At 38.9% G+C, this 16,737-nt stretch overlaps 1 protein-coding gene and 1 long non-coding RNA gene across 2 annotated transcripts in view; one reads left to right on the top strand and one right to left on the bottom strand.

Moving 5' to 3' along the window:
* Positions 1–16,737, bottom strand: part of LOC310631816 — a 263,229-nt gene that overhangs the window by 65,579 nt on the left and 180,913 nt on the right. The window lies entirely within an intron of this gene.
* The window catches only part of LOC310631814 (prolyl endopeptidase FAP-like), a 59,501-nt gene continuing 53,642 nt past the window's right edge, over positions 10,879–16,737 (top strand). The window contains exon 1 of the mRNA XM_083348525.1: positions 10,879–10,984. Within this exon, the coding sequence (XP_083204651.1) occupies positions 10,906–10,984 (79 nt within the window). The 5' untranslated portion in view covers positions 10,879–10,905. The remainder of the gene's footprint in view (positions 10,985–16,737) is intronic.

Here is a 16,737-nt window from a genome sequence, read left to right as displayed (position 1 = left end):
TGTTTTATCATATCCATATCTCTTTTTAAAGTCTTTTTTGCGGATGTTTTTGCAATTCTAATTCTAATCTTCCAAATTCCTCTCTTAGTAATGTATGTTGCTGTTTTCTCTGTTTATTTTTCTTTGCCATGTACGATATTGCTATACCTCTGAAATATGCTTTAGCTGTGTCCCATAAATTTTGTATCTTAGTATCTTCTTTTTTATTTTCTTTTTAAAAAGTTCCATTTCTTTTTTTGTTAATTCTATAAATTCTTTTTCTTTTAATATAGAACGGTTTAAAGTCCACCTTAGCCTTTTTTGTATCTCTTTCCAAGTCATTTTCAAGGGGTTATGATCTGCCCATGTACCTATTTCTATTTCAATGTCCTGCACATTCATTCTCAGATCCACGGTCATCCAAATCATATCAATTCTTGACCAGGATTTCTGGCTATTTGAGTAAAAAGTACATTGTAATTTTTGTGGGTTTATTTCCCTCCAAACTTCTTGAATTCCAATTTCCTCTGCCATATCAAAAAATGTCTTAGGTAGTCTTCCTCTACCATTTTTCTTTGTTTTGTTACTTTTGTAGTCAATTTTTCCATCTATTATTGCCATAAAGTCTCCTAGTAAACAAATATTTTGATAGTCCATTTCTATTATTTTTTTATGTAGATTTTTATAAAATTTGTCCTGATTGTTATTTGGTGCATATATTGCCACTAATAATATTTGTTTTTGATGCAAATAAATCTCTACCATTAATATTCTTCATCTGAATACACCATTTTTGAATTTATTGTCTCTTTAATATATAGAGCTACTCCTCTTTTTTTGTGCCAATGCATAATAAAGTTTTCCAATTTTTGGATATTCCAATAGTTTATAATGTTGTGCTTTTATATGTGTTTCTTGCAAACAAATTATGTCCATATTTAGTTTCCATAAATTCCTAAAAATCTTGTTTCTTTTAATTGGGGAATTCAATCCATTTATATATACTGAAAAAAATCCACTTTCTTTATCCATTTCCATTACTTATATTTTGGTCTAACCCAGGGGTGTCAAACTCAATTTCATTGAGGGCCACATCAGCATCGCGGTTGCCCTTAGGGGGCCGGGTGCGTATGGCCAGGGTGGGCGTGGCCTACTGGGTGGGCGTGGCTAGAGTACTTATGGCCTACTGGGTGGGCGTGGCCAGCTCTATATTTTTCGCATCAAGGGTGCCTATGGGGGCCTGGGCAGGAGTGGGACAGATCTGAGGGTCTCTGGCAGAAGGAGGGTCTCTGGGCCAGGGCCAAGGCAGTGGGGGCCGTTCCCTCACTGTTTCCAGGATGGCTTCGCGGGCCACATGAAACCACTTTGCGGGCCGGATCCGGCCCCCGGGCCTTGTGTTTGACATGTCTGGTCTAACCGATCTGGTAGTACTTTGTTCTCTAACAAATCTTTCATCTTCCCCCTTTTGGAGACCTTCCTCTTTCTGTTCTTTTGTTTGTGTGGTTGCTCCTTGGATCTCCTCCTGTTTGTTTCTGTTCTTTATTTTCTTCTTGACCTCTTTTTACTCCTTCATCCAGAGTTGATCTATTCCTCTCTTCAAAGTCTTCTGCTTTCCAAATTGAGTCAAGTCTGTATCTTGTATTGTTCCAGTTTATTAAGATGCCTTCTGGTATCAGCCATCTAAGATGCCTTCTGGTATTAGCCATAAGTTTCGTGGTCAAAAAATGGTATTGTCTTCGAGAATCTCTAACTCTCTTGGGTATCTGTTTTAAGACCACAATTTCTTTATTTTTATATTGTATTGGTTCATCTCTTACTTTTCGTAGTATTTCATCTCTTATTGACTTCCTTACAAACCGTACATGTACTTCTCTTGGTAGTTTATTTCTTCTTGCATAACTTGAGTTGAAACGAAAAGCCCTATCGAGCTCAAGTTGAATTTCCGATCTGTCTGTTTTCAGAGCATCCTCCAGGATATCAATAATAACCTCTTCTATGTTTTCTGCTCTGTCCTCAGGATTATTTTGGAATCTCAAATAATACTCCGCATTTGCCATCTCCAAAATCTTAATTTCATTGTCTAACTTTTCATTTTCTTGCAATAGAATTTGTCACCTGTTTTTTCTTCAATCTTATTTATCTTCTGTTCGTTTTGTAATATCATTTGATTTTGAGATTCCAGTTTCCCCTTTACATCTATCGTTTCTTCATTTAACTTCTCCAATGTTGCTTGTGTAATTTTATGGTTCCCTTGTGTCTCCAAGCGATGATTCTCAACCGTCTCTTGATTCTTCAACATAAGATCCTGAATAAATTTTAATGAGGTCTGTGTTTCACTTTGAACTGTAGTCTTTTCCCTTTGCAACATAACTTCAGTGGATCCCTGTGTTGTAGCACTTGATTGGCCAACTGAGGGTGCAGAAGAAGTTTTTTCGTAAGTCTAGTAATATTAGATGAAGTCATTTTGAAGTTTACAGTCTGTAGCAAAAACAATGTCTGTTTAAACTTATTCAGATTCAACAAAAGTAGCTTAAAGTCTCAGTCTCATAACAAAGCAACTTTATCTTATTGCAGGTGTTCTTTCCAAGGTCACACAATCAACAGAGGGAATTACAAAGCTTTCATTCTTCTTCTCTTTTTTCACCACTAGATGTCCTCCTTAGCTTATTTATCAATGTCCACTATTTTAAACGAAGAATCAATGTCCAATATTTTAAACAGAGAATCTCTTTTACCCCAAGTAATTACCCGCCGCTCATAAATCTTCTGGGGGTCTTTGCCTTCCAGCTCTTATCATCAGGGATTCAACATTAATAATCTTCTAAGAGAAGGAAATGAAACGATCTGCTCACCCAGATTCAACACGCTGTTGGAATTCCTCTGAATTGTGATTCTCTTCTTCCCTTTGGAGACGTCTGTGGCTGACGGTAGAAAACAGCCTTTTTTTTTTTTTTTTTTTATTGAAAAGTTTTATAAAATACAATTTTCCTTTAAAAAAAACCCCCTTCCCCCTCCCTCCTCCCCTCCCTACCTCCCCCCTATCTCCCCCCCTCCCCCTCCCCCTCCTCCCTCCCCTACCTCCCCCCCTCCACTTCCCCTCCTCCCCCCTCCCCCCCCCCGACTTCCCAGAGCAAAATACAAGGTATATATCTAAAAGGCAATCATAAACAATCATATACTAACAATTATAAACTCTAAAATCCATCACTCTCTAGCTTGTATATAGTAAACCAATCCTTAATAATACTAAATATATATAAAAAACTAAAATAAAAGAAAACTAGCATCATTCCCATCTATGTTCTTCCACAATTCACTATTACCTTAACATATTCTCATTTGCACATTAATAAATAGTTCTTACACAAATTAACCCACATTAACCCACAAAACTTTCTTCCTCTTCCTCTGTAGTAAGTTATCCATTAATTCCAAATTAAAAAAAAAAAAAAATCTATTACCATACATAGCATCCCAAAACTTTTTTTTTTTTTTTTAAAAAAAAACACAACTACCACTTAACTATAAATATTTTGTGGAAGTTCCATAGATTTCTACTGGTCTTATTTTTTTTCCTTTTTTGAGCGTTTTAAGGCAGCACGCGTCACCCTCTGTTCTCTAAGATCATCCAAAAGAGTTGCAGCTTGAACTCCTCCTGTACCCTTCTCGTCTATCTGTGCATCTTCATCCTCTTGATGTTCTCCTTCTCCAGATCCCTCTGCAGCTTCCAGAAGTGTTGATGGGGTTACTTTCAAGACATTATTATAAAAATCATGCGCTTGCTTCACATTACTCAAACAGTACCTTTTGCCATCATACATGAAGCTCAACCCAGCTGGGATCTCCCATCTGAACCTTATATCTCTTTGCTTGAGCTCTTGCACAAGAAATATAAAATCCTTCCTTCTCTTTAAAATCTTTGGAGGAATTTCTTTTAGAACCAAAACTTGTTGACCAGCAATCACAACTTTGGTATCGTAGGCAGCTTGTATAACTTCATCTCTAATTTCCCTTTTTACAAAATAAACCACCACATCTCTAGGCAACTTTCTCTGTTTAGCAATCCACGAATTCACACGGAACACTTTGTCCATACCTTGTTTTAATTCAGATGCTGGATGGTTCAATACTCCCTCAAAAGCCTCAGAAACCAGCTGCTTTAAATCTTCCTTAATATTCTCTTTTAGGCCTCTAATTCTCACAGCAAACTGCATCTGGTAAAATTGGGCCAAGCTCTGTTCACTGTCGATTTTGTCTTTTAAATCTTCAATTTCCAATACTTTTGCTTCTAATAAAGCATTCTTTTGAATCAAATCTTGCACTTGATCATCCAGCACCTCCACACATTTAGCAACTTTTTGCACTGAGGACAAAATGTCTACCTTCATTTCTCTAAGTTTCTGTTCCATCCTTTCTTCCATTCTCTGCTCCAATTTCTCCAATTTCTCCTCCATCTGTAGAAATTTAACACCCATTGACTCCAAAATTAACTGGGTATGTTTTTCAAGATCCTTCGATGTCAATACATCAGGAGAATGCAACGCCTGCAGCAATGATTGTTGTTGCACCGGAGAATTTCCAGCACTCCGAAAAGTTCTAGGGGGAGGTTTAGCCGCCATCTTTTACTTACAATTGTGACGCACTTTCACTTTAAGTTTTAAGCAAAGTCCATCAAGCTTGAGAGTAAAATAAAATCTTCTTCATCTCTTCATCTTTCCCTCTTGTACTGCTCTGCCTGCTCTTTCCCTTTCATAGTCTCTCCTTCAAGCAGGGATGGTCGCAGACGCCTGGCTCTGCTCCATGAAGTCCGGAGCAGAGACGCTAGCCAGCTGGGAGCAGCCCAGGCTACGGGGGAGTTCAATCCTTCAGCCGCCCAAGCTCCAAGCTCAGGCGGCCCCGGAGAACTCAACCCCCACCTGGGGGCTCACCCCCTCCTCTTCTCCCGAGGAGGGGGCTTCAGATTCGCCCGAACAGCTGATCGGCGCTGTTTCGGGCGAAAAAACACCAGCTGAGCCGCGGGCAGCCCGGGAAGGCTCCCTCCGTCGCCGCGGAGCCACCGGAAGTTCCGGTAGAAAACAGCCTTTTATCTTTGTTTAGCAGAGGGTCTTACAGTTCGGTCTGATCGGGCGCCCCCTGATCTGAGCTCCTGAAGTGCCCCTCCTCCTTCATTGCCTCTCCAAGGCAACTTTCCACCCTTTAAGGGTCGTTAGACAAAGAAAAAATCAAGCTGGAAAGCCGAGCACTGACTTTATTTATTTATTTATTTATTTAATAATATTTATATACCGCCCTTCTCCCGAAGGACTCAGGGCGGTGAACAGGGCAGCTTGTCCCAACGCTACCAAACAGGAAGTCTCTTGGTTGTTTATTTCTGTTAAGCCTGCAATGGAGCAGGTTCAGGGAGGTCAAAATCAGCAAAATGGTAGGTGGAGCATTTCAATGCAAGATTATTTGTTTATTTCAATCCATGTACACAGTGAACTCTGTGCATATGCACCTGCAATGTTTTTTCGGTAATGTATAATATCAACAGTTAAGGCAGAGGTCCCCAACCTTTTGAGCATCAGGGACCATGGAGAGAGGTTTTTTTGTGGACCGGAGGGGGCATGGTTTCATGTACTGCCTGCATCCCACGGATGGGACTTTGCTTGTTTGCGCAGACTGGTTTCTGGCGTGCTGCGGCCCGGTGCCAGTCCACAGACCGTGGGTTGGGGACCCCTGAGTTAAGGTAAACTTTCCTTGTCCAAATACCTTGGGGAGAAAATGAACTATACCCTATTGCAAATCCATGCAGTTGTTCAAGTCTCAGGAACCACTAAAAAAAGATTGCTCCAGATTCTATATTCTCAGACTGAATCCCTTATGAAAGCCCTTTAACTCCAGTTTCCCAACCACAGGGATGCAGCTAGGTGAGTTTAGACTATGCTACCAATATTATGGGATGTATCTGTTAATCATGCTTACCCCTCCTAAGTGCAAAATATTTTAAAATAAGAAAAGATTGTGCAACATTGTAGCTGCATTTCTGTAATAGTGTACTGCCTCATTGCTTGCTATTCTCTGAATGACCACTAATGGAAGCCTTGGGAATGACACCCTTGACCCCAACTATACTAGTGACAGGGACTGTGTGGAAGAAAAATTGCCTGAGTTATTGCGCCTCACTTTGTTCAATGAATTGACCGCGACATCTGCCATATGCTGATAATCAAGCATGCCTCATTTTAAACAAGGGATAAGTAACATGTCTCCCTCCAGAGGTTGCTGAAGTCCAATTCTATCATTGCTAGGCTGCATGGCCAGTGGCAAGGGATGTTGGGAATTGTAGTCCAACAACCTCTGGAGCACCACCGGTTGTCTGTTACATGCTGGACCATAACATAGTTTGTGTGCAGCTTACCAGGATGGACTATCTTTTTTTCAATCAGTTAAAACTTTATTTAGTAATAATATAGCATACAGAAATAGAGATAAAGATATACAGTATTTTCAATCCCCTTTTTTAAAAAAAAGACACTACTCTGTTTATTTTAAAGATATGCACTATATTTATTTCCCTCTTTTAAAAAGCACAGGAACAATACTCTTTATGGTTTACTTTATTGCTTTTTAGTCTTTCTATAATCCTTTTATTTTCTTCAAAACAGAAGTGTGTTTTTAATGGAAATATCTGTGAATGAACAGATAATTGCAGAGATAAACTATTATCACTCAATAAAATATTAGTAAATAATACCAAAGTAGACTATTTTTATGAAAAAAGAAACATAAATTCTTAAGCTTAATGCCAAACTCTCCACTGTATTATTATAAATGCCAAAAAGAAAAGAAAAACCCTAAACATAATATAGATATAGATCAGGGGTGTCAAACTCAATTTCATTGAGGGCCGCATCAGCATTGCGGTTGCCCTCAGGGGGCCGGGTGGATATGGCCAGGGTGGGCGTGGCCTACTGGGTGGGTGTGGCTAGGGTGCATATGGCCTACTGGGTGGGCATGGCCAGCTCTACATCGTTTGCATCAAGGGTGCCTATGGGGGCCTGGGCAGGAGTGGGACAGATCTGAGGGTCTCTGGCAGGAGGAGGGTCTCTGGGCCAGGGCCAAGGCAGTGGGGGCCATTCCCTCACTGTTTCCAGGATGGCTTCGCGGGCCACATGAAACCACTTCGCGGGCCGGATCTGGCCCCCGGGCCTTGTGTTTGACATGTCTGATATAGATCATGCCAGACAAATCTTATTGCATTCTTTGACCAAGTGACAAAATTAGTGGACCAGAGGAATGCTGTGGATATAATTTACTTGGACTTCAGTAAAGCATTTGATAAAGTAGACCGCAACCTACTACAGTACTTGATAAGATAGAAATTTGTGGGTTAGACAGCATCACCACCAGATGGATTCATCATTGGCTGACTGGCCATACTCAGCATGTGGTCCTCAATGGAACTGCATCTACATGCAGGAAAGTGAGTAGTGGGGTGCCCCAGGGCTTACTTCTGGGCCCAGTGCTCTTCAACATCTTCATCAACGATTTGGATGAGGGGATAGATGGGAAACTCATCAAATTTGCAGACGACACCAAGCTGGCAGGAATAGCCAATACTCCAGAAGATAGGCTTAAAATATAGGAGGATCTGGACAGACCCGAACACTGGGCACTATCTAACAAAATGAAATTCATTGGTGAAAAAAGTAAGGCTCTACATTTAGGCAGGAAAAATGAAATGCACAGGTATAGTATAGGTGGTACCTTGTTCAACAGTAGTAACCTTGAGAGGGATCTTGGAGTCCTACTGGAAAATCATTTAAATAGGAGCTAGCAGTGTGCTGCAGCTGCGAAAAAGCCAACACAGTGCTAGGCTGCATGGAGGGATAGAATCAAGATCACGTGAAGTACTAATACCACTTTACAATGCCTTGGTAAGGCCACACTTGGAATACTGCATCCAGTTTTGGTCACCACAATGTAAAAAAGATGTTGAGACTCTAGAAAGAGTACAGAGAAGAGCAACAAAGATGATTGGGGGACTGGACATATGAGGAACGGTTGCTGCAAATGGGTATATCCAGTTTAATGAAGAGAAGGATGAGGGGTTACATGATAGCAGTCTTCCAATATCTCAGGGGCTGCCACAAAGAAGAGGGAGTCAAGCTGTTCTCCAAAGCGCCTAAAGGCAGGACAAGAAGCAATGGATGGAAACTAGTCAAGGAGAGAAGCAACCTAGAACTAAGGAGAAACTTCCTGACAGTTAGAACAATTAACCAGTGGAACAACCTGCCTCCAGAAGCTGTGAATGTTCCAACACTGGAAGTTTTTAAGAAGAGACTGGACAGCCATTTGCCTGAAATGGTATAGGGTTTCCTGCCTGAGCAGGGGATTGGACTAGATGACCTCCAAGGTCCCTTCCAACTTTATTATTATTATTACTATTATTACTATTATTATTATTATTATTATTATTATTATTATTATTATTATTATTATTATTTTAAATTTTTGATTTCTCCTTTCTTTGTACCCCAACTAATTTGCAATACTTGTTGGCATACATTTTAGAAATCATACTCTACATATTTGTATTTCCCTGGGTGCATAATATATAATATCTGTGTGGACTATATTTTGGCGCCTTAGGATTATGTAAGAAAATAGCCCCTAATGAGTTTGGGGCCTAGCTTCACATAAATCAGTGCACTGATAGTTCCCAGCTGATAACCTGGCTGGAAATTCTTGGAGTTTTAGTGCCAATGTATCTGATATGCACCAGATTGGACAAGACTCTTAGTTGAAAATGTGATTGGAAAAGAATAAATCCTGTGAAAGAGGAGGTGGCTCAAATTTACTCTGTATGCTGGGTGTATCCATTTTACTCACTTTCAATGGTGTCATCAGTCCCAGATTTAAGAAATTGAAAGATTGCCATTAAGGCTGATTCTAACAGGAACCAACAGTGTAATCTTAAACATCCTTGTTTAAAAGTAGTTATCATTGAGTTCCTCTGGATTTGTTCCCAGAAATATGCAAATCGATTGCAGACTAAATGAAATTTGACATCAACAAAACTGAATATTATATTTAGGGTCTGTGCAAAAAGAGAAATTACTTTCTTTTGCACTACAGTACTGTAGTCCTTTATATCCTAGGATTTAACTTGAATTTTCTCTCATGCCCTTCATCCTTAATATATTAAATGGGATTTTTTTCTTATTTATGTACTCATTCAGCATGTTTCCTTAGAAGGGTATCTCATTATGATCAATAGATCTTACCTTCGAGTAAGATTTCTTTAATTAAATGCATGCCTTCAGTCACACACTTCTGTGTGCTTTCTCCATTATACAGTGGTGAGCTTAAAAGTGGAATCATAATATTTTGGAATACATTGGTAAAGTTTTTGTTCTTTAATATGGTTCCTGGAATCACAGCAAAATAAATAAATAAATAAAAGTTTTTCTTATTGTGGTTATTGTTGTTAGTTGCGAAATCATGTCCGACCCATCGCAACCCTATGGACAACATTCCTCCAGGCCTTCCTGTCCTCTACCATCTTCTGGGGTCCATTTAAGTTCACACCTACTGCTTCAGTGACTCCATCCAGCCACTTCATTCTCTGTCGTCCCGTTCTTCTCTTGCCCTCAACCTTTCCCAGCATTAGGCTCTTCTCCAGTGAGTCCTTCCTTCTCATTAGGTGGCCAAAGTATTTGAGTTTCAACTTCAGGATCTGGCCTTCTAAAAAGCAGTCAGGATTGATCTCCTTTAGGACTGACCGGTTTGAATGCCTTGCAGTCCAAGGGACTTGCAGGAGTCTTCTCCAGCATCAGAGTTCAAAGGCCTCAATTCTTTGGCGCTCAGCCTTTCTTATGGTCCAAATTTCACAGCCATACATTGCAACTGGGAAGACCATAGCCTTGACTATACGCACTTTTGTTGGCAGGGTGATGTCTCTGCTTTTTAGTGTGCTGTCTAGGTTTGCCATGGCTTTCCTTCCCAGGAGCAAGCATCTTTTAATTTCTTGGCTGAGGTCCCCGTCTGCGATGATTTTGGAGCCCAGGAAAATAAAATCTGTCACTACCTCCATTTCTTCCCCATCTATTTGCCAGGAATTGAGAGGGCTGGATGCCATGTCTTTGCTATGAAAACCCCATGGACAGTAACAAAAGTTTTTCTTATCAGCTACCTGATCCTTTTTTCTGGAGAAGCCAGTGACTCTCTTCCCAAATTATAAATACCAAGTTAGACATATTCCACTGTACTTTTATATGTCAGTCAACAGATAAAAGGGATTTTCTTTGTCATTGTACTATGAATGTATCTTAATTTAAATCTTATCTTCCATATTTCCAAAACATGCTGTAAATAGAACATGCTAAATGTGTTGCTGAGTCATAAAATTCAGTAAATCTTTGTGTAAGCAGATTTGAGTTATGACACAAACCTTTTGCAAGCCACCCACAGTTCATTGCCGGGTTTAGAACGCCCTTAAAAATCTGTTTCCAATTGTATGGAAAACCTTTGAAATTTGGCATAGCTTATTAGAACACTTTTTTTTAAAAAAAAACTTGAGTCTCATATTTGGCCTGCAGCTGCAGCTGCTTTTCAAACTGCTTTGGAAAAGTTAGTGACCAACATTCAGAACAGCAAGAAGCACTAGGACTTTTTAAGACAGCAAGAAGCATGAAGGTCTGTAAAACAAAAGGAAATTTAAATTTAAATTGTGTCTGGTGCTCCACTGTGGAGAAATGCTTGATGCATTAGCACACTCAAGCAAAGAAAGAAAGAAATGGATAAAAGTTGAAAGCAAACTTCAAGATTTGTGTCGTTGGCAGGACTGAACTAAAATTGTTGCAGAAATGCTGTAACTTGGGAGGAAGGAAGGAAAGAATGATGTGAAAATTTGGACTTGTTTTTTTCCCCCTGCAGATTCAGATGAAAATCTTAGTCGGAGTGCTCTCCTGTCTTTTGCTCGCTTTATTAATTCTGTGCATTGTGTTAATTCCTGCAAAAGGTATGTTAACTTTGGAGGGGAGGGGTGGGGAAAGAAATATTTCCTTCATTTTGCATCATTGGACGTATTTGCAGAGGATTTTTTTTAAAAAAAATGGAATTTAGGACATGTGCATGATAATCTTACCAACACCCTAATTTGGACAGCATTTGTGCACACACAGCCTCATCCCCCCCTTTTAATCTACTGTATTTAGTGATATTTGTGCAGAGGTTTGTAACTCTTCAAAATTACAAATATGACTGATAACATTTAGAAATACTGGACAGATGTGTTCTAATCCAAGTAAAAAAGCAATGTTTGGAGGTATCAATGTGTGAGAATCTTTTCAAATGATATTGTTGCCTGCATTGACTTTGCAGTGCATGGAGGCCAAGGTTTTTCAGTCAAGTTGCAAACTCTATATTAAACAACCTCGTTTCATACACTGTTTTCTGTTGGGCACAGCAAGATCTGTTATACAGCTAGTCCTTGATTTACAACTGTAACTGAGCCCCAACTTTCTGTTGCTAAGCAGAACGGTTGCTAAGTGAATTTTGCCCTATTTTATGACCTTCCACAGTTGTTAAGGTTTAAGTTACATTAAGTGAATCGCTGCAGCTGTTAAGTTAGTAACATGGCTGTCAAATGAACATGGCTGTCCCATTCACTTGGCTTGTCAGAAGATGATCAGAAGGTGCAAAGGGTGATCATGTGACCCTGAGACACTAAAACCATCACAAATACATGCCAGTTGCCAAGCGTCTGAATTTTGACCGCTCAACCATGGGGGATGCTGCAATGGTTGTAAATGAAAAATGGACGTAAGTCACTTTTTCAGTGCTGTTGTAACTTCAAACGGTCACTAAACTAATGATTGCAAGTCGAGAACTCCCTGTAATGTGCAAGTACTAGAGTTTTAATATGGCTCATCTTTCTTACCCAACATTTTACTTCACATACACCTCAGGTTGCCTTCCTCAAGCAGATTTGAGTCAAATCATTGTGTACCTGAGATCATTCTTCTTTTTTAAAAAAAGTTTTCATTTCTCCCATGAAGACTTGAGACAGCCTTTAAAAATGGAAATTAAAACAACTTACTAAGGAAGTATACATGTGCATACCCACCCATATACAGCTGCATTTTTCATTAGGCTATTATTTAAAATGTGCTATATTGGTATAAGCAGTATATTTTGCAGGGGGGGGACCTCTTCTAGCAGTTCTATATTTATATATAACATACAGACCTTAAACCTCCTCAGTTATGCTGGTGTCTGTTTGACCCAAATTAATGTTGTCTGGGAAAAAGCATTAAGTGCTACTTTGAACAGTTCTAGCAGCCTCTGATTCATCTTTTCTCATTGCCAAGAGGCTCCATGGGTGAAACTCTTAAGAGATGATTCGGGAATCTGGCATGCAAAGAAGATAGCATGCAAAGCCTATCTGCCAGCTCACTTCCTATTTCATTGCTGAAAGTGAGCTAGGAAGTATTTGAGTGTTAACCATTGTCCATGCAGTCTCTTTTTGTTAATTGCAGACAGTTCTAAAATACCAATATTTCAATTCCTGTAGTGGCTGGAACCAAAAATAACTGAATCTCATCAGTGGTTTTACGACTTGTGGTGTTGCAGTGGTTAGAATGCAGTACTGCAGGCTACTTTGGCTGCCAGCAGTTTGGCAGCTGGATTCTCACCGGCTCAAGGTTGGGTTAGGTCTGTTTCTTTTGAATGGTTTGTATCATTCTATCAGTACATTCTAGTCATGGGTTTCGTCCCACCAAGTTTCAGGAATGGCAACTATATCACACCTGCCCTTGCGTAGTAGTATTTCAAGTTCACCCTGTTTGTTCCCTAAATTTTGAGCATTAGTGTACGGGCATCTGAGTACTTTATGGCTGATCTTCCTACATCTCCTACTTTGCATCTGAATTTTTCTTCCTTCCCTTCCCTTCACTCCCTACCTCCTAGTTTCATTGGTTGTCTAGGGCTTTTTGCTTGGAATTAGGTCCTAAAGATTGGTCACCCCCACCCCCCATTTTAGTTTAAAGCCCTTCTGATAAGTTGAGCCTGTCGTTTTCCAAATATATTCTTCCCGGTTCTTATGAGGTGCAGCAGCACATCTGTTTTGATATGATAGTGATATTTGGGTATCTAAATTCCCCTTTGTGTTTATTTGTCTTGACAGTTTTCTTCTGCATTAGTGCTGGTGAGGAGCTGTGTCCACAATGGAAGTGACATGTTTATTCTATAGTAACTAATGGTTATTTATTTGAGGAGGAAGAATCCAAGCCTTATCATTTACAAAAACATAAGATATGCTCACACACCTGTTAAATTTAAAATGCTTTTGTATTGCAAAGGGCAACAGTCATTAAACCAGAAAGGTGTGAAGGAGCTAATAGTTAAAAGTGATTGTAGACAGTAGAAAGGCTGTAGGAGACGTTTAGATCTATATTAAGTGGAGTTATGGATACCTTCTTCTCTTCAGTTAACCTTATGTTTATATTTGGGAAGAAGCCCTAATTTAATTCAAAAAGAGAATAATATTCTTTCAAAGTAAAAATAATAAAACAAGCACCAGTAACAAGTGCCCCAGAGGGGGTGTGTGTCACAAAGTCAAGATGGTGGCCAAAACCACACAATAGAAGCCTGTCCTTTTTACAGACATCACACATGCAGTGCATGTTAAAAAAGGGGGCAGAGTTTTTAATTGTGTAATCATGATTGCCATCTTGGCTTTTTTTTTTAAAAAAAAAAATCTTATTCATCCAGGAATACCCCTGATTTCTAATAGTTGTTGGTAGCTGCAGTTGCTTCATGATATAAAGGCAGAATATTAATCAAGGATCTAATGAGCTTTGGCACTCCACTTCTTAGATTTGCAGCAGCATATAACAGTGCAAATTCAAGTGGAATTTGCCCAAGATCAATACCTTTTACATTTGAATTGTACTTTTTTAGGAAGAAATCAGAGCAGGAGAAAAGAGTTCACAAAACTGGGAGGGGAGGAATCACTGTTCATTCCACTTTGCAACTGGTCTAGAGGAAGTGTCAGTGCACAGCCATGAGGTGACCTATGCTTTCCTTGCATGGATAGCTACAAATTCTTCTTTCTTCATTGCATCTTGGGTAGAGTTAAAGAACCTCTGGTTGAGGTGGGTTCCTGCCCTTAAGGCTTAGTATTCATGTTGAGTGTTCAAGGATAGGCTAGAATGGAACTCCTTCAAGAGGTGATGGTGTTTACTAACCCAAGAGTGCTGGTAATTTGTTTTCCACGTTTCTCCTAAGATGTGCCAATACTCTGCATATCCTTCTTATATGGTAGGGAAGATGCAGGCAACAGTATATTGGCTTATAGTATAGTCTTTTGATCGAGAAAAAGTATAAAACAGCTTGAGCATGCTTAGGATAAGTCAGGGCTTTGGTTATTCTTGTGGCCAAATTGTGCACCAATGTGTCCAAACTGACTAGCATTGTCCTTGCCATTAAGCTAGGAAAGCTATGTTGGACTGCTAAAATATTATGTGAAAACCTTGAATGACAAAGTCATGATAGGCACCTGGAGGATAGAGCTGATGGACTCAATTGGTGCTGAGCATGGCATATGGAAGATTGTTTCGGAATGGAAGTGCACTAAATAAAATGAATTAACAAACAAAATGGAAAACATAGCAATAGCACTTAGACTTATATATCACTTCACAGTGCTTTACAGCCCTCTCTAAGCAGTTTACAGAGTCAGCATATTGTTCCCAACAGTTTGGGTCCTGATTTTACCGACCTTGGAAGGATGGAAGGCTTGGTTAACCTTGAGCTAGTCAGGATCAAACTCCTGGCAGTGAGCAGTGAGTTAGCCTGCAATACTGCATTCTAACCACTGTGCCACCACAGCAAAAAAAACATAGATTTGTTACGTATCTGCAAAACTAAAGGTAAAAGGAAGATTGTGCAGAGCTAAACTAGGATCTTTGGTCCTTTGGAGTGAAGTTGATGAGTGCATGTGAGGAAGTGAAGGTACAGGTTTCATTATGAAAGAAAAAGTTCAGGTATATGTCAGAATATATGAATTGGTGTACCTCAAGGTTGTTGAGAGTGGATATGAAAGGATAAATCTATAGGTTGGCAGTAATTCCATGTTCTGCTCCAGGAATGAAAGAATCAAAGATGAATTCTGGGAGAAATTGTGCAATGTTCAGAATCAACATAGTCCATAGATGCCACATTGCTAGGTGATATAAAATAACAATGGGAGTAACAATAGAGAGAACAGAAAAGTTATTGAATCATTTAGGGACCCAAGAATGAATGAGAATGATGACTCTTTGGTGAGTATTTGTTCAGAAAAAAGTTTGTTTTGAATACTGATACAAGAATCAGTTAATTCAAAGAAATGACTGTAACTCTAAAGGATTGTTGATTTGGTTGTTTATTATGAAAATTTGAGAAATTCAAATAAAGATACCAGAATGGTGACTGGTAAAGAATGTAGACATTTTTGGAGTGGATTTTTTTGGGAAATTGACATGGGAGAAGAGAATTGAAGTAAAACTACACTGGAATAGAAAGTATGAGTTCTGTATGAAAAAAGTATAAGGGAAGATAAATTTTCCAATAGAGCAAATGGGAAGTGGATATAGAAAAGAAGGATGTTGAAAGCTGCTTTGGAACTTAGTGAAAAGAATAATATTACAGCATGCCAGAAAATGTTGGGTGAATTTTTTTATTAAAGATGGGGAGATGAATAAGAACTGAATCCTTTTCAAAAGAAACAAAATTAGCTATACATAATAATGTGCTTCTACCACCTTTTTTATATAGAAGTGTTAGTCAGGTTTGCTAGGAGAAACATAAAAGTAAGTTAAAAGCCATGGAAATGGGAAATTGAAGAAGCGTGTGGGTAAAATAAGAAAAAGCAGTGTCAATCATCAATTGGTGATGCATGGATGAATATGAATAAATTCAGGAGTGATTAGAAGAAAAGAGATAAGTTGAGGTGCTTGGTCATATTTGTTTTTGTTTAAGAACATTTGAGGTGATTGGTCATATTTGATTGATTGTCACATTTGTTTTTTGTTTGAGTACATTTGTTTTACAATTTGACGATTGTTCAAATTTGTTTTATATTGAAACAAATTTGTTTTAAATTATACAACAAAATTGTTCGTATTTGATCAAATTATAAAACAAGTATGTGAAGGAAGAATGAACGGATTGAGAAGAAGAGGAAAACGGGAAGTCATGGTTGAACAGAATAATAGAATAGAATAATAATTGTATTGTCACTTTGAAAGTACACTAATCGGCATACATCAAAATGAAATTTCATTGCATTCAGCTCTTAAAGGGACACCACCATCTATATACACACACAAATAGGACAAAAATAAATAAATAAATAAATAAATAAATAAATAAATAAATATGCATAGTACCCACATATATTATATGACATATAATATAATGTGAGAGATGATGAGGTCTTAAAAAAATAGAGGTGAGAAGTTTAAAGGCAATGTGTGAAACCCTGTATGGAGGTGAGGGAAATCAATGAGTGTTTGCAAGGATAGAAAAGATTGGAGAAGTACAAATTATGAAATGTATTTGGTGTAAACTAGTTTAGATTATAAGGGACGCGGTGGCTCAGTGGGTTAGGATGCTGAGCTTGTCGATCAGAAGGTCGGCAGTTTGGTGGGTCGAATCCCGAGTGCCGCGTAGCAGAGTGAGCGCCTGTTACTCGTCCCAGCTTCTGCCAACCTAGCAGTTCAAAAGCAC

Source organism: Vipera ursinii (assembly GCF_947247035.1).
Source record: "Vipera ursinii genome assembly, chromosome: 1".
In the NCBI taxonomy this organism is placed as follows: Eukaryota; Metazoa; Chordata; class Lepidosauria; order Squamata; family Viperidae; genus Vipera; species Vipera ursinii.
Note: the sequence above shows the minus strand (reverse complement) of the source record. Positions and strands in the feature narration are given on the sequence as shown.